At 40.5% G+C, this 17,972-nt stretch overlaps 1 protein-coding gene across 6 annotated transcripts in view; it reads right to left on the reverse strand.

Annotated features, from left to right (window-relative positions):
- Nucleotides 1-17,972, reverse strand: part of LOC118418763 (inverted formin-2-like) — a 28,537-nt gene that overhangs the window by 6,885 nt on the left and 3,680 nt on the right. For 2 of the 6 annotated variants that reach the window (XR_004831535.1, XM_035824787.1), the window contains exons 2-19: nucleotides 16,839-16,954; nucleotides 13,188-13,347; nucleotides 12,710-12,743; nucleotides 11,843-11,981; nucleotides 9,642-11,610; nucleotides 9,239-9,366; nucleotides 8,657-8,736; nucleotides 7,774-7,876; nucleotides 7,167-7,252; nucleotides 4,693-4,864; nucleotides 3,783-3,890; nucleotides 3,437-3,507; nucleotides 3,193-3,313; nucleotides 2,545-2,709; nucleotides 2,041-2,188; nucleotides 1,808-1,901; nucleotides 1,303-1,509; nucleotides 548-731 (exon numbers count right to left, since the gene is read on the reverse strand). Coding sequence is in view for 5 of the 6 variants with exons in the window: in XM_035824787.1 (XP_035680680.1) it covers nucleotides 548-731; nucleotides 1,303-1,509; nucleotides 1,808-1,901; nucleotides 2,041-2,188; nucleotides 2,545-2,709; nucleotides 3,193-3,313; nucleotides 3,437-3,507; nucleotides 3,783-3,890; nucleotides 4,693-4,864; nucleotides 7,167-7,252; nucleotides 7,774-7,876; nucleotides 8,657-8,736; nucleotides 9,239-9,366; nucleotides 9,642-11,610; nucleotides 11,843-11,981; nucleotides 12,710-12,743; nucleotides 13,188-13,347; nucleotides 16,839-16,954 (4,085 nt within the window). In the remaining variant the exon portion in view is untranslated. Of the gene's footprint in view, nucleotides 1-7; nucleotides 92-542; nucleotides 732-1,302; nucleotides 1,510-1,807; nucleotides 1,902-2,040; nucleotides 2,189-2,544; nucleotides 2,710-3,192; nucleotides 3,314-3,436; nucleotides 3,508-3,782; nucleotides 3,891-4,692; nucleotides 4,865-7,166; nucleotides 7,253-7,773; nucleotides 7,877-8,656; nucleotides 8,737-9,238; nucleotides 9,367-9,641; nucleotides 11,611-11,842; nucleotides 11,982-12,709; nucleotides 12,744-13,187; nucleotides 13,348-16,838; nucleotides 16,955-17,972 lie in introns of all 6 variants that reach the window. The other 4 variants (XM_035824786.1, XM_035824784.1, XM_035824788.1 and 1 more) reach the window with 3 other exon arrangements.

Below are 17,972 nucleotides of genomic sequence, written 5' to 3' on the forward strand. Positions count from 1 at the left end.
CAGGTACCTGAAATGTAACATGCAACACTGTAACGCTGATCAATTTCTCGCTGAGCTGCAGGCTTGGTCATGGGCACTTCCTGTGGCTGTTCTGTTTTTGGAAGATCTTGTTACCAAGTTTGGAACATTTTGGATTGTACAGAGTTTGATCAGCACCGAAATTCACCAGGTTAGTAGTTGTAAGCAATGACTATACAGCATTAGGTTTTATGTTATGATGGTTGCTTTTGTTAGTAGTGTGGGATTTTGTGTGCCACTTCTCATTACACCTTTGGGGCACAGTTGATTCTTACTGACAGTGTGTTGGGATTAGATTTGGAGGGATACAAAAGGATAGAGACCCAGGTATTCAATAGAGAAGTTTTCTTTTAAAACAAATTTTAAAATAAGCACATAGTTTTCCATTTTAGTCTAACTTTAAGTGAGAGGCAGATAGTGGTTCAACAAGCTGGTTGTGTAATAGGCAAGAAATTTACTGCAGTTGTCTACATTGTAAAATTGCAAGTTATGAAGCAATTAAAGCAGCTTTTATGATAAGTCACCTTTCCTTTGGGGATGGGTAAGACTTTTCACAATCAGAGGACTGACTGAGACTGTCCTCATCTGTGGTGCAGGAGGTGATACTGCTGGAGCGCTCCCTGGGAGGGTGGAGCAGGCTGGGACCCTGATCTGAGGACTGGCTCTCCCTGTCTTCACTGGAGTCTCGCTTCTGGGACCTTCTCTCTCTTTTTCTACGTGAAATGACAGGATAAGCATCAATTACTAACAAGGTTCTCAAACTACAGCCCATATTAGCACGAAAGGACACTTACAAATATTCCTTTTTCCCCCCGAACTATACCGGAGTGGAACTCCCTGCCTGGCACGGTCGTGACAGCCCCACTGTTGGGTCGCTCTGTGCTGGAAGCTTACCCGCCTTAGCCCAGGACCTCAACTCCCCCCTATAGTTTGCCCCTGACGGGGTTATCTGGGGGTAGTGTAATGTAATGTAGATGAGATGATTGTACATAAAAATGTTGTGTAAGCTATTTACTGTTATCAATTATGTATCAATCTTCAGGAAGGGAGAGAGCTTGATATTCTATGGAGTTGACTTCACTGTGATTACATAAGTCAATGACTTAAAGAATAAATCTGCTTCTCTTAAGAAGAACAAAATCCCTTTGCCTGTGATGATCAGGACATTAATCTGTATGTTGTCATCTGTCCTGTCATGCATAAATGTTCTGCTGACATAGCAAATGATTTCATTTTGCCCTGATTTGGAATGAAGGAAGCCAGGCTTGTGCATTGCTGTATTACCTATCCTTCGCTGATGTGTAGGATGATTTGTCACTCTCTGATGTCTGGCTGATGATGCTGATGCTGTCCTCATCAGTGGTACATGATGTCACACTGCTGGAGCGGTCCCTTGGCACAGGTAAGTTCTGGGGCACGATCTGGGTGCGATCCACCTGACGTTCTCTGTTCTCGCTGGGGTCTCGCTTGTGTGATCTCTTGTCCCTTTTCCTGGAATCAGAGAATTTGTGATAGAATCAAATGCAAATTCTGTGTCAGTTGTGCCACGAACATTGCAGTACAAACAAAGGAATGTGAATTCTGTTTGCACAACCTTTCAATCATTGCACGTATTTTTCGCAACATGAAAAAAAGCCACTCAATTAGCATGCCTGCGGTTAGTTTCCAATTACAGCAAACAGAACTACTGTATTCAATGCATATGCTCACTATTTATGAACCTGAAGTTGTATCTAATGATTCTAGAGGTTGGATTTGTGCTCATTATAGTCACATAAAGTTGTGGTACCTGGCTGGACTGGCAGTTTTAGTTTTCCCGTGAGGCTTCTTCATCTTGAAGCCTCGTCTAATGTCCTCCAGCAGGTTGTCCACCATACCTGGTGCTGCAAGTGCACAAAGGTATCACAGTATGCAACCTAGTGTTCATTAAGCATCTTTAATGCGTCTGCTCTGAGATACTACTACCAGTACTACTACTACTACTACTGACTGAGAACTGAGAACAGATTTGTTTCTCTCTACCTTCTGTTTCCGTGGGAGAGGCGGGGGCGCTGAAGCGTCCAGGTGGCGGGGCGTCGGCCTTCATGGCCTTCCTCCTGGCCTCGAACTCCTCCCGCTCACGGCGCTTCTTCTCTGCCATGTCCTCCTGCAACCGGCGCTGGATGTTCTCCTGAGCACGGCAGATTTAAAGAAATTTAGCGGCCTGCAAATCTAAACAATGTCATACAGTCACAACATCTCTGTATCTGTATCTATATAGCCGGTATAACCGCCCTTCGGCGTAACACACCAGATTTGCAGGCATACAGTGTGGCAGCAGCTGGTTATATTACACTAAACAACCTGTCATGCCTAACCTTTGCACATCTATCTGCATGATACCTCTATTTGGCAATAAAAGTTCCTGGTGCATTTAACTGATATGTCAACTGCAGTATTCAACCAAACATAACCTCCAAAATATGCTATCATCTGTAAATACTGGAAAGACTTTGTTCGTCATTTTGACCTGGATGATGACCACACCTTGTGAGCTGTCTTGACCCTCTCACAGAATGTCTTGAAGATCTGCAGGCACTCCTCGAGTTGGAAGCTGTTGGGGTCCTCGCAGAAGTGGACAGCCAGCTTCCTGGCCAGCTGCTTGATGCCAGCCAGCTCTTTCTGCAGCTCGCAGACACTCACCATGGCTCGCTACACAAGTCGGATTTTACATTAGAAACAGGAGTTCAAAGATATGACACATCCATGAAATATTTAGAGTTTCTTAATGTCCTTTTTAATTGTAGTCCATCAAATATGCAAATGAGGTATTGATTAACTTTGCATGTGTTCATTGATCACTTCCTGTCACTCTACAGTGAACAGGACTGGCATGTGGAAAATGGCCTACTATTTTCTGCCATCATGCAGGAAAATCATTTTGACCTCCAAGTCAACCTGTCCATCCTGCCAGTCTCTGGTTACAATGCATTACACTGCACTTGGCTCTCTACACAGTGTAGACAGCTGCTCAAACTAATGTTAAGTGCTCAGACTAGAGCATGTTCATATTGTCTAACTTCATAAACTCTTTACAATGTTTTGCACTAAGCCTGCTTAGTCATTGTGTGAAATGAGCAGATTCCAAAGATTTTTTCAGACAACTGCCCCCTATGTGTTAAAGAGAAGCCGTACCTCGACAAATGTTTGGAACTGCTCCTTAACATCATCCTCAGAGTTGGACAGCTGTTTGTGGAGACGGTGCAGTCCTGTCATCAGCTGCTGGATCTCACTGCTCAGCCCTTCCATGGATAACCTAGGGGTCATTACATACATGACTAACAAACTAGAGGTTTTTTACATTCGTAGAATTCATAGATTTATTCTATTACATAGGAAGCTTTAGGATTGATGGTAAAGATGAAGGGTTATTCCTGACCTTGCTGCTTCTTCCAGATGTTTCATGTCATCTGGGAAAGTCAAGATGGCTGGGTCCTTCTCCTCTGCTTCCTACATGAGCAGTAAACATAGAACCTAACTTACTGTATCTTAGTTTATACCATGCATGCACAAATATGAACTACAAATCCAAGACTTAGTTGAAAAATACATTATACTGGTAAGTTCCATTTAATACAATTGGTTTCTTTTTGTTTTATCTTGAGTTATTTGTGCAGGGTAACACCTAATTGTGATGTTGATGACTGCAACACTTTTAGACGATGAACAAGAAAGCATTAAGATTGCAGATAAGTATCAATCTGGTAAGATAAATGCTGCTTTACCTGCACCACAAAATGCATCAGGTTCATCTTGGGCTTGTTGGCCCTGGTGTCGACCAATCGCAGAAGAGAGTGGAGCCGGAAGCCTGCAGCATTGCCAGCATAACCACCCTGCACAAGGATTTAGTTCCATTTTAGATGATAAGACATGCAAAACAGGATTGGTACAGACCCGCCAAATGTGAAACAGAAAGGGTTGGAACTCAAAAGAAAGCAAAAAAACTTGAAAGGGGTGTACTACACACTAAAAACAACAAAAGTGTATCATAAATACGGAACATCTTGCTCATACCCCATTGACTGCCCACAGCTCTGGAATAAATGCAAGATTCTATGATTCTTTTCTGGTCTATTTTTGAATAGTAATAACAAAATTCAAGAAAGACAATTTGAAACATTTTTTGGTCACAAAGATCTAGCAATCAAAGAATTTAAGTCTAAGACATCTGTGCACACTGTTGTTTCCACTGAAAAGAGACAAATTTTATTTCATCCCTTGGGTACTGGGGAAATGAAAATTTTGATTTGAGGTAAGAACAGCTGCAATGTCCTGATAAGGATGTTTCACCATTCTAATTACCTTGCAGCTGTAACCATGTATAGAATTTTCCTTTGACCAGATAAATGTCAGTGGACCTCCTACGTATACTATCAGTTGCATAAGTAATTACAGAACCATAGTGTGGGCTGTGAATTTTAAGCAACAAAAAACGCACTGGAAGAAATGTAAAATCACAAAATTCTAAACAAAGTCTTAGTATAAATTAAACTTCCAACAAACTCTTAGCACAAAATTTGCAATGTCAGGTAAATTTGCACACGTGAAGGCTGTATTGCACATTGTGTAACAGTAGTGCCAACGACACAAAGGCAACCACACATGTAGCTGAGGGGTAGCTGAGATATAACTCACAAAGTTGAGGAAGTTTCCAGTCAACAGGATGAGCTGTAGAAGCCGTTGGAGTTTCTTGTTTTCCAGCAGGTCCTGGCACGCCTGCTGGATGGTACGGATGGACGGCTTCAGGAACGCCATGCTGGCCGAGAACTCCTCCTTCATCACCATGCCTTCCACACGCAGGCGATAACTACACGCGGGAACGGACATGACAGGATGTGACCACTAACCCGACTCAGGACAAGTGAAAGTGCTGATCAGGCAAGTGCATGTCCTACCCCACTTGTCAGATCAGACAAGTAAGATTTTTCCATGAGAGAGATCTTGATATACTTGTTACCATTCACAGTCTTAGCAATAAGCATTGGTCAATACAGAAAAATAGAGACAACAATAAAATAATTCCAATGGTGGAATTGAAAATACAAATATCATTCAAAAAATGTTAGGACAAATGAAAAGTTAGTTGGAGCAAGTAAATTTTCTATGTACTTGGCCAATAGAACAAGTGAATTTTAGAAAACTTGTCCAACACTGCATGATATGAAGCGAGTGTTATCTCCATCTCAAGTTGATTTTGTTTCATTTAAGTCTTAATTATATTTCAGCCATACCATAGGTATGGTGAAATATATTGTATTCGTAATGTTTCTTTCTTTCTCCTGTCAAATCTTCAAATCGATTCAACTCCGTCGTTCCTGGACCGAATTACTTGAAATTTGGCACAAGGGTAGAGTGGGTCAATACCCAGGTGCTTATTTCTCATTTTTTTCATATCTTCCTTTAAAATGATTTTATTCATGTTTTTTGCAATTTTTATGTACATTTTGCCCCCCTGTTCCCTGGTGTTACAGCCAAATGACCTAAAATTTGGTACAGAGGTGCCTTGATGATATGCCCACAAAATTCCAAAAACAATTTTGGCATACGGTACAGCAAAATGCTTAATTTTGGCATTTTTTGCGATTTTTTGCCCCAGAAATGACATTTTTTGGCTCCTATACCCCCATTTTACAACCAAATGATCTGAAATTTGGTATAGGAGTGCCGTCTACATATGCGCACATGAATTCATTGACAACTTTGGCATACGGTACAACAAAATGCTTAATTTTGGAATTTTTTGGCCATTGTTTGACCAAAAACGTACGCTTTTGGCTCCTGTTCCCTGGTCTTGTAGCCAAATGACCTACATTTTGGTAAATAGGTGCACTAGCTATTCATTCAAATGACCCATGTATAATTTCTGGCATAAACCACTTCAAAATGATATATTTGGGTACTTTTTTAGTAATTCTCCACTGGCCAGAGGGTCAACAACCTCAAGGTCGTTGACCTCTCCCACCTGAAGACAGCATGTGCACATGTCTATGTATACTAGTAACTTGATTAAAGAGGCAACCAATCACGTAGCCTGAGTCAACATCCCAAAGGGGATTGGCAGCCAATCAGTGAGCCCGGTGTTATCTGGATGAGTCCATTCTGGCACGGAGGGGGTACATATGTTTTGAATTCATGGGGATGTTTTCAAATTTAGTTTTAGAAAGGTGATAATTCAATATTCCATTTTTAGTGGAAGTGTTTTTGGACTGGTCTATTTTACCTTTTCATGCCTTTTTTGCTTAGTTCAACCTTGACCATGTTTTCAGTCAGAGTATTTCTGGACTGGTCTATTGTGCAAATTCACATGGGGTGCACTGGAAGAGTCCATTCTTGCACTAGGAATTTTGTAAGATTCATTTTTGGGTCTCATTAAGTGTCATTAGTGGAAGCGACTTTTAAACAAAAGTGTTCGATTCTTGCACATGGGTGATTTTGGAAACGTCTGTTGTTGCATGGGGAGGGAGATGGCTGAAATATGCTGCATTTGCTCTCAAGCAAATGTCGGCCTTTCTAGTTCATCTTTCTCTTCATAATTCCTCCCAAATGATGTAACTGTATTCATACGTGACTGATGAACCTCTTCAACGATCCTCCCAAATGCCTCTCCATATATGCAGAGATTTCAAAACGTATTTCCTTTATTTCTAGGGTTGTACCATATGTCTCATCAATGTGTTCTGATGTATACATCAACTATGATAATCTCTTCTTTCTGACATTTGAGGCATGAAGCACTTTAGAAAAAGGGAGCAGGTGCTAACTGCAGATTAATGAGAATCTGATTATTTCTGGTAATGACTGTAGAAATGCCCAATCACACAATGAAGTATTCCATCATCATCGTAGGTGACTGATGGCCAATGATTCAGCCTTTCATTCTAAATGACTCATGAAAAACCTGGCTCAATAAGTGCTATTGACAGCATATGCATGGGAAATGATTAAAAAACAGCACCAGTAATAGTATTGATTTTGCCATTGGTACGTTCTCAAATTCTAGAATACGTATAATTTCCTCCAGTATGTATCACAAATAGGGTGCAAGATAGTCTCGTCTAAGATAGAAAATTAAGATGGATTCTAATTGGAAGGTCAGGACGTTATTTCACCTTGGAAGCTCTAATAGAAGGAGGAAGAATTTCTCAGCTGCTCCCAGCTTGGTCTTGTCACCTTCATAGGATGTCAGGAGCTCAATCTGCATTTAGACATAATGGGTTTGGAATATTATTTCCATAACGTTACCATACGGAAAAGTCGTAAATTAAAGCAACTAGATTTAGTTATGATGTTACACAGATTCCAGAAAGTAGAGCATACATCGTTAAGTTTAAAGGGTATGGTACCCCTGATTTCAGCATTGGAAAATCTGTGTCTAGCATCCGTAAAATCAGCACCATGGACATAAACCATCAATATTTCATTTTGCAGATGTCCATCTTTTGCAGCATAAGCCTTTACCCGAAATTAAAAAGTTGTACAACAGAGAAGCTATTCTATATCATGACATAACCAGTAGCTATATATAAATAGAATTACAGCCAAAGCCTTTACCAAGTGTAGGCAAAGTTAGCCTTCACGTTACTGCCTTTTGTCCCACTAACATCATGTCACCTAATATACTCAGCATTTGCCTAGGACGGGTAATTTCATAAGAGTGGCTGGCACAGGACAGGTTTTATGACTTCATTGCATGCATTGCCAAACACAAGCACATACCTCATGAGCCTGTGGCAGCAGCCTCAGCAGTCCCTTAAGTCTCTCAGCACCCATTTTCTCAGGGTCACCTTGCTGTACCATGTCTATAATCTCTTCATGGGAGCTAGAAATGGAAACAAAATTCGTTCTGCATAAGAGGGCTCTTTTCAAATCCCTTCCTGGGGGAGACCTAGTCCTGGTTCTGGTTTATGCTTCGTAGTCTTTAAACCTGTTCAGGCTCAGTTTAGAAATACTAACGTTACATGCTCAACTTTTCGTTCTGAGGCTTACATGGCTCTAATGGGAAAATCCTGTTACATCCCAACTGTTCCATCTGTTTTCTTTGAAATCTCACAGAACAGGATTATATTCTCTATTTGCTGATCTTCTGAAATTTATTCTTAGAACATTTTACAGCTGACTGCTGATTCTTTGGGATATCTTCTAAGACCTTCTGATCCCTTGCTATGGTCTCCTGAATATAGGCTTGAATGTTTAGTCATAGAAATTTCACACAAAGAAAATTGACAAAGGACAGGAGTTTTTATAAAATAATTTGCCTAAGATTTCTACACATCCAACAAGTGTAATTTGTAGATATTGAATCTTTTCAAATGATATTGCTGAAAATGTGCTATTTCAATTATTGTAAAGCTTAAGATGGCTTTCATGAGTAAATGCCATGTACCTGTATTCATTTAGTTCTGCATACATGTAGGGTACCTATAAGGGTACTGCTCTTTCACCTTACCCATGTAGGTATAATGCTGGGCAATGTGCACAGAATTTAAAATGAGTACACTTCCATAGATCTAAAACCTAAAAATTACTAATCTGCTATCCTTGGAATCTTGTACCACCTAGTCCATCCACCGCACCCTCTAAGTAGCAGTAAACGACCTACCATTTGAACTGACGAAGGTAGATGTTGATGTTCAGACTCCTCTTCCCCTCTAGAAGGTTGACCTGCAACAATTGTTTTGTCTCACCACCGGGCAAGTAATGTATGAAGTTAGTAAAGGGACTGCATGCATTGTTATATACCACTACCTGATGCATGGGAACTTAACTCAGCTTGTCACAGCTTTATACTCTCCTTAGGAGCAGTCTATGGTGAAATGTTCAGATCATCCTTGCCAGCTCTATACGTAACAAGTGAAATGTATCTGGAAAATAGCTGTAAAGACTTTATATGCCCAAACAGCAGTCCCCACCTTTTATAGCATAAAACCACTTCAGGAGGTCTAAAGAAAACTGCCTTCTGCAGCTACTTGCATCTCAACAAAACCACCTTTACCTTTGTATTGTTAACATACTGCCCCTCCGTCAGTTTGCATTCCAGGAAATGCTCCCAAATTTAGGGTTATCAATCCCAATTTGATCTGCTGCTATGACACTTTAAATGGGATATGGCCATTATTTGCTGAAGAATTACAAGGAGATCCTCCAGTAGACATCGATAAGACAAGTCAAAGGTGATCCCTACCTCCTCCTGTTTTTTCTTCCTCTCTCTGGTGGGAAGCTCTGTTTGACGGAAAAGCTCTTCTGCTCGGGAGAAATCTGGTTCGATTCTTTCCTCCCACTCACGGATCTTCGTCCAGACATTGTTCTTGCCTGAAAGTGAAGGTTACAGTTGACAAGGATCATCTGTAGCCCTTTGAATTGACAAAAAGAGGTCTTGATTGGATGATGCATTAAACTAAGCATTCAAACATTCCTTGAGGTGAAAATGCCTCATGAAAATCAAAGGTTCTCTAATTTAGTTTCTCCTATCTTTATCTCCTTCTGACATGTTAAAACATCTTTGAGATGATATTATAAAGATGATCATTATCTTCTTTCAAGATATCATATGGAAGGGATATACATATAGCAGTAATAAGCCTCACCTGACATAGCATGTTGTGGGATTTTAACCCAGTTAACATGCTTTAGCTTCCCTGCTGGTTTGGGTACATTTGGATGTACTGTCTCCTCCTTCCGCTCGATGAATGCAACTGGGATGCTCACACGTCCGGGGGGAGGGGGCGGCACGGGGGGAGAAGACGGAGCTGACTGAGGGGGATTTCTGGTCAGCAGGGGCGGGGGAGGGCCCGGTGGGGGTGGGGACGGGGAAGGGGACATTGATGTAGGTATGGGGGAGACGGTTTCTGTGGCAACTACTGCTTGCCCCTCTGCTGTGAAGACAACAATCGTGCCTGGTTGGGAAGACTGAGGTTGGGTGTAGCTGTAGGTGCCCTCGATCAGGGCATTTGCCGTGCTGATTGGGTACGCGTTTGTGGCAACTGTGGCCGCTAAGGTAGAGGATGCAATGGTGACAATTGTTGTACCAGCTATTCCTGTTGATGGGATAACCTGGCCAGTGGTGGTGTACAGCATTGGTGCCGCTGTGGTTGGGTACGCTGATACAGTACTCGGGTATGGTACTACTGTGCTTGGGTATGACGCTATAGTACTTGGGTATGACGCTACAGTACTTGGGTACGACGCTACAGTACTTGGGTACGACGCTACAGTACTTGGGTATGACGCTATAGTACTTGGGTATGATGCAGGAGCAAGGGCAGAACCAACTGCAGTTGGTACACCGGTGTACCCTGCTTCTGCATAAGAAGCTTGGTGTCGGCTTTCCTGGATGGTTTCGGAATAGCCAGGTCCTGGGTATGGTGCAGGAACAATGCTTCCACCCCCTTGCCTCTGGATGGCTTCAGCCCCTGCCTGGTTAGGGACCACTTGAGTCATTGATGTTGTGTGAGTTGCAGAGACTACAGCACTGCCCCCACTGCTTGCCGCCCTGGCATTAGCGTCCCCCACCTTGTCTGATATTGGTATGCCCTGGCTTGGCATGGCTGCCTGAATGGGCATACTGGTACCAGAGGGTGCATATTGGACTGCTGGGTGATATGTCGGAGCCCCCATTTGTGGTCGAGGTGCCGTGGACAAAGGTGCGTTTGCAACGTTGGGCTGTGCTGGATATGGATAACGCACAGGAGGGTACTGCTCTGGGGGGAACGGGCCACGTCTGTCGGGCACGTTCATGGAAGACATAGGAATAGCTTCTTCTCCAGTCTCTGTGTATTGCTGCATGAGGGCATTAAAGCTGGCTAACATACGGTTAACTGCCTGGGAGGGTTCAGGGGGAGCGGGGACGGAGGCATCGGCCTGTTGGATGGACAGAACTGTTGTTGTAGACGAGGGAAACACGTCCGTTACAATAGAACGTGGGAAAGGTGGTCGTGGGCCAATTCTTGTACCAGACAGTTCTGCACTCTCCTCTCCCATCGTGAAGGGAGTTGGTACAGCTCCTGTTGGAATTGCCGCTTTCCTATGAACTTGTTGGCCAACTAGTTCCTCTTCTATTCGTAACAACTCATTATAATTGTACCTGTACAGCTCTTCTTCAGTTGGCCTGTGTGTAACAGGCCCTGTTTCCCTTGGAACACTCCTTACTGTCTCACCCCCAGTTTTTCCACATGATTGACACATCATGGTCCTGACTTTCTCCAGATCTATTGTCTTTTTACCCATTCTCTTTCTTTCATTCATGAGAGCCTCTATGTCTTTCATTAGCAGATCAGTCTGTGCCTCTGAGTGAAGGTTCTTTCTGGGTCTTTCAAGTGTCCTGTTGCCACCGTCGTCGGTTCCCAGCGCTAACGTGTTCTCAATTTGCCATCTTATTTCCCGCACACCCTGCGCCAGTAGCATGTCGGCCTGGTAACGTCTTTCTAATAACGTGGCCTTCTGTACGAGCCTATCTAGGGTATCCCAGACGACATCACTGAAGGAGTCGGTAGGGTCCAGTTGTAGAAGGTTGACAAGGATGTTGAGGAATGAGGAAGCCTGAGGACTGTATGAAACCTGAAATAGAAAGAAATTTTAAATGAGAAACTTGCAAGAAAAACCTATACCTAGTTTAAAATAAGAGAATGCCCGATTAATAATGAAGGTATTTAATGTCAAAGAAGAAACAGTTGAATTGTTACCCTCACAGTTAGTAAATTCAACGTATTTCTGTTGTGAATTTTCTCACAGGAAAAGGTTGTTGCAACGATACGTTATCTAGGTACACCACAGCTGTGAAAGGAGATACCTTTTTAAAGATTGCATAGAAGACATCAATGTGAGATCCCAAATCTATCTCCTCTGGATTGGACAACTCTTCCTCATCACTGAGTTTTTGCTCGTCAAAGACTTCACATTGGATCAGCAGGTCTGGGTCGTCTCCACGCCTGTGCACATGTTTAGAATGACAAGCATCAATACAACATACTGTGTGTACTATTAGTCATTGGGAAAGAAACCGTAAGCAACATTGTTGGGATAATGTCTGCCATTTTGGTCAAAGACAAGAGACTGCCTCTGTATACAGTCATTTTGTTTTCAATGTGTCTGGATGTTTGTGCTCTTGTGTGTTTGTAACTTTTTGCATACAGTAGGTAGGCAGATCAGGAGGTGTGTGCATGTGGGAAGATGGTGTCACCTTAAAGGTCAGGCTTGCAGGAGTGACAGGAAGTAGAATGGTAGAACTAGTTGTTTATCAGACATGACAGACATTCCAGGTCATGGGGTCAATCAAAGAGGCTACTAATTCATGGGGAAATATTGTTTTGGGTCTGTCTGTTTGTGTTTTCTCTGTTACCAGTATATATTTTCCATATGCTAGTCATTGTTCACAATGGAAGTGATCAATACACACAACAGACATTTATAATGGTGATCAAGACCTTATTTTCATAATCCATGAACTACAATTATACAAGCCACATGAGAGATGCTTAAACATTCCATGGAGTCATCTCATTCCATGGAGATCTTTTAACTTGCTAATACCTTCTGCATACCTTTTGAATGTTTTGATTTTGTGTAACTCAAACATATCACAACACTGCTGTTGAATGACGACACTATGGAAAGTTTTTAATGATGTACAGTGTTTTAGAGAAGATGAGTAACTTACCTGAGATCTGTCATGATGTCAAGGAGCTGAAGCCCTAGAAGATAACATATATAATTTGGTGAAATTTTAATTATAACTAGTTAAATTATGTAAATGTCTAATTTACCTGACATAATGTCTAGTGCTGCTTTGAAATGACTGGAAAGTGCTAAGGGCAAGTTAGTGATTTCTTCCATACATTTCTACAAAGAAAATGTTGAAGCCATTAACACTTGATCAACTTAACACTTGATGACCTTTGAAATTTGAAATGCAGGACAAATCCTTAGATCTTTGCTCCCTACTTCATTCAGGGCAGAGCATAAGACTCAAGACTACTTGAAGAATTTTAAAGCATGCCCACCAATTTATCCAAATCTCTAGGTCCCAATTAGACTCTGTACAAGGGCAATTCCAGGCTACTCAAATGGGTCCCAAGAAAGAGTGTTAAAACTTAAGAATTGATTCTCGTCATGTAATGATTGATTCTAAGGATTACCGATAAACTCATTGCGGATGCGGATCCTGTCCTCCAGATCCTCGGTGGCCACAATGATACAGTTGATGAAGGCCATGAGGGTAGACTTGTAAGTTGTCACGTCTGCGAAGCGTAGCTCGTTGATGATGAGGCTGAAGCGGTACCGCTGGTTCTTGGCAAGCTGCAAAAATGGGAAGTTTACATAAAAATCCTTTTAGAAACTTTCTGTTTCACATAGACCTTCTATATTTTTTTCTGTCTTATCAGCCCATCCAAATCAACTTTATTACCTCCTTCCATCTGAAACTTGGGCTGTAATCAGTTGCTTCTTGCCAAACTTTTAGGCAGAAATTCAGTAAAGGATGCTCACTTAGCGACCACTACCAATAATGGCAGACGGGCCATGCCTGATGGTACAAACACAACTAGACTACCAGCCAATCAGAAAGCTAGAAAGCTATTCTGCTACTCTCAGTTTGTTGTCTCTTTTTTCACTGGCTGATGGCAGAAGAAATAAGAAGAAAGGGCCAGTATAAACAATATGTTTTCCTTCAGACACATAACTAAATACTAACAAAGAGATGGTGCTGGTGCAAGAGACACAATTTTACTTATATTGAGCAATAGGCTCTGATTGTTTATATCAAGAGTGATGTATCAAAAGTGGTGGCAGGGTAGTCTTGTGGTTAGCATTGTTGCCTTACATGCTCAAAGGTTCAAATCCCTGGCAGGCCTCAGTGAAAGGCACTTCACCTTTGACTCAGATGAAAATGAATATATATCTTTGATTAGTTATGTCTTCTTGGATAGGACATAAAGGGAGGTCCTGTGTTGGAGGAGATGGACACCTCGAGCATGTTATTAAAATCTACCACACTTATTGAAAAGGCAAGAGTTACATCCTGGTCTGAGTGTATCAACCCTAAACGTCTTGTCTGTATTGACAAATCGAAATGGTGAAATTCACTTGTTACATCAATCCTTCCAAAAATGTGGTAAACCTCAGTGAACAAATAGATAAAAATATGTTTGAATAACTTTATCATAAGCTGCCCATGGATATCAGCTTCAACATATCCAATGCACTAAGATTTCTGTCTCAGGCAGTACAAGCAACATTTCACACCCAATATGTCTTCTTTGTATTCCACTCAATATGCCTCCTTTACCCTTAGAAATAGGCTAGAGCAACAGTAACTACTTCTTGGGGAAATTTTGCCCATCCATTTGAGAGATCCTATAGGCAAGGTTATTTCATTTGACAGATGACAGCTTCCATTGGTATGGTACTCCTAAAAACATCTTGGTGCAGCCTTTCATAAGCAGATGTAAATTGCTTGTCAGTATGGAAGTTGCTGTTAGGTAGTCCATCCTTCACTCATACCAATGCTCGAATGTATCATCTAATGGGAATGTGTCCCAGGCTATATCGCTTGGGCATTAAAGCTATACTATAAGTGGGTGGGGTTGTACATATATTTGCTAATAAGATAATCACAATAAATGCACATATTATAATGGAATTAAGTGAGAATAGTCCAGCCATCCATTCATGATGTTCTTCGTCTAATAACAATTTCATTTTCAGCACCAAGGAGATGTACACCCATGGAAGACATGTAGTGCCTAAAATGACTTGATTCAATGAAAATCTATTTGAAACCAGCCTATTTTAGTGTCAACATATAATTTGTACATGAATCCAGGGCATAATTTCCATGAATCCAGGTGTTTCATATGACAAAACTTAAATCTCTGGGGGTCTATTTTGTGAAAATCTGACTAAACTTTAATCTCTGGTGGTCTATTTTGTGAAAATCTGACACTAATACTCAATAACATTTGAAATGCATCACTTCATTTCCACATTAACAGAATGTTAAAAATCAATGATAAACCTGCACTGTGCTTAAATGTGATGCATGATTCTCCAGAAGGGACTCAATTCACAGTTTATGAAGATACAGGGAGGTGGCAGAATAAGCAGTGAATGAACAGTAAAATAACAATTAAAAGTAAATAGAGAATAAGTAGTCACTATATTGTCTTAGATCTACCTTAGCTATATGTGTTACAAGAGAAAAATAACATCTCACAGTGGAAGATCTAGTGTTCCAAAATAACATTTTTAAATGGTGCAAATTGCTAAAATAGAGCAACGCTGATTGCCAAATCCTTTTGTATTGCAGCCTATGTGAAGTACAAGCTATCTGAACATTTATCACATAGGACAGGTATTGATTTGGGAAACCCTTATCTGTATACTGCATAACACGTCATATGGCCATTGGCTATTCTGTGCCCTTGTTTTAAAACATTTTCTTTTTGGAAAGATTGACCATACCATTAGAAGTACTAAAACTATCAAGAATCTACAGTGAATCAAATAATAAAACACAATTCTGGATGATGAAATGTAAAGAAAAATAGGTCGACCCATTCCAAGATACCACTAGGCGATATCTTACACTTGCAATATTGACATAACACTTATTACAGGAGTTCCTACTTGATTTATTGACCTGAGACATCACATTAGTGTACCAATATGAAATGGAATATTTACTCCAATTCATGCGAAATGTTAAGAATTGACAAAATGAAAAGGTGAAAAGTCTCCCATAGGAAATTCCCTCCTCTCTGCAGGTGGAATATGGAATACCCCTGGGACATTCCAGCATGCAACGTTTCCGCAATATTCCAGGAAAGGTGTGAACTGAATTTTAATGAGAGAAGTACTTGCTTTATGCATATAGACCTTCCATTGTCAATTACTCAAGGTGCCTCAAGGTTGGAAATGCTCATGTGCATCAGTGCGAGGGAAGTGTTTTCATCTATTATTTACAGCTCTTCCAAGTATACAAGTGCCAGGAATAATCTATCAGGATGCATTACATACTCCAATACACACCACTAGTCATAACATAGTACATCAGAAAAGTTTGCAAAATGATTCAAACATTAACAATAGGTATTATGACAATTCATGTATAAGGATTTTTAGCTAGAAACTCTGGATTTAAGTATGCCTCTACTTAATACATGATGTATAATTCATATTTCAGCTGAACCTATATCTAAAGTAGGCTTAGGTATCAGATGGTAGAAGAATAAATGAATACTATGATCAACAAAGCCTGAACATACTGGTCACAAATGTCATCCCACCTAGTTTTGCGGAGGATGAAATTGGGCAAATCATTATTGGGGAACTGAAATGAAAGAACCTCACTATTTTGAAAAAGAATTGGCCACAAACAGAGTGCTAAAGGAATAACATAAGCAGAGAGTATGTGACAGCATACAGACAGGGTTGGACAAGTCCACTAGTCCTTATGTTCTGGGCACGTGAAATAGCCCATTGGGCAAGCTCATGGCCTACCCCACTTGCCCGATTGGGTAAGGAAGATTTTTCAATGAGTGAGATTTTGATATGTTTGTTTCTTTTCACAGTCATGGCATCAAGCATTGTTCAACGCAGATGAAGTAGAGTCAATAATAAAAGAATTGCATTGCTGGAAGTGAAAATGTATAGAAAAAATTCATCTAATTAAAGTAGATTTTTTCATGTACTTTTTCATGTACAAGTGAATTTTAGAAAACTTGTCCAACCCTGATACAGAGTTTTGCACCATAGTGCTACAAAGATATGAAACATAAGGATGTTGTTACCTTATAGTTTTCCAGGGCATCAATTGCGAGCTCGTAACCCTCCAGCGAGTAGACACAGATGGCGGAGAGCAGCTCAAAGACTTGTTTCTTCACCATCGTGTTCTCTGTGTCCAAGGCTGCACAAACAAATCACATATTTGTAATTCTTACTGTCAAACAATTAAGAAATTTCTTTTTAGGCTAGTAGCATGTAGGCATTGTCATTGAAGAGAAGGATAATTTTTCTTTTTAGAATGGTGTATTTTCAGAATGGTGTAAGAATATTTCCTCAGGAAAAGGTTTGATATTGAATGTCTTCTTTTTTATGGATTGTTTAACTTTATACAGCAACTTCATTTTAACAACTATACTACCCTTTTAATATATTCATAAAATCAATCATCTTTCATACGTCTTCCTGGCCTGCTGATTCAAGATCTTCTATATTAAATTCTTCTGCATATTCAATATGCTCTATTACCCCCATTTTTCACAGGACGCTCTTTTCATAAGAATACCAGTCATGCCATATTTCTTCTTTCACATTTGTAAGGAGATGAACCATAGAAGTACAAGAATGATCATAACATATTTATGTGATTAAATCATTTTTTCTTGTATTAGGCCACACCAAATTTATTTGTTGCTTCTCAGAAATGCCTCTTTTTCATTTTGAACAAAATAAAATCCCACCCCAAAAATAATACCTGTGTCAGGTTTTGCTAATTACAGAACTGTAAATATTTCCATTCAGAGCCATATAGACATAATTTCAGTCTAAAAACAATGCCTTTTATTCAGAACAGTAGTACCAAATCAAAAGAAGGGATTCATTGCATAAAAAATGTCATTAAAATCTGAAAACTTGAATGATCCTGTTGTTTTTGTGTTATTTAAGCCGTATACCTTTACCCCATTAAATTTTTTTTTGGCCTATTGGGCTAATGTTTTCCTGAAAAATCCAAGAAGCAACAAATAAATTTTGTGTGGTCATAGTTGTTGATTCTGACTGTAACACCTCGAGATCATCTCCATGTCCTTGAGCCAAATTGCATATCTTCATCTGTCAGTGCATAGAAGGTAAATGTGATGTTAAGATAGGGGTTAGCTCAATTGGCTCGGACTATTTCAGGGCACTGTTGGCAGCCATCTTGT

This window comes from Branchiostoma floridae, chromosome 7 (assembly GCF_000003815.2).
Source record: "Branchiostoma floridae strain S238N-H82 chromosome 7, Bfl_VNyyK, whole genome shotgun sequence".
Taxonomy (NCBI): domain Eukaryota; kingdom Metazoa; phylum Chordata; class Leptocardii; order Amphioxiformes; family Branchiostomatidae; genus Branchiostoma; species Branchiostoma floridae.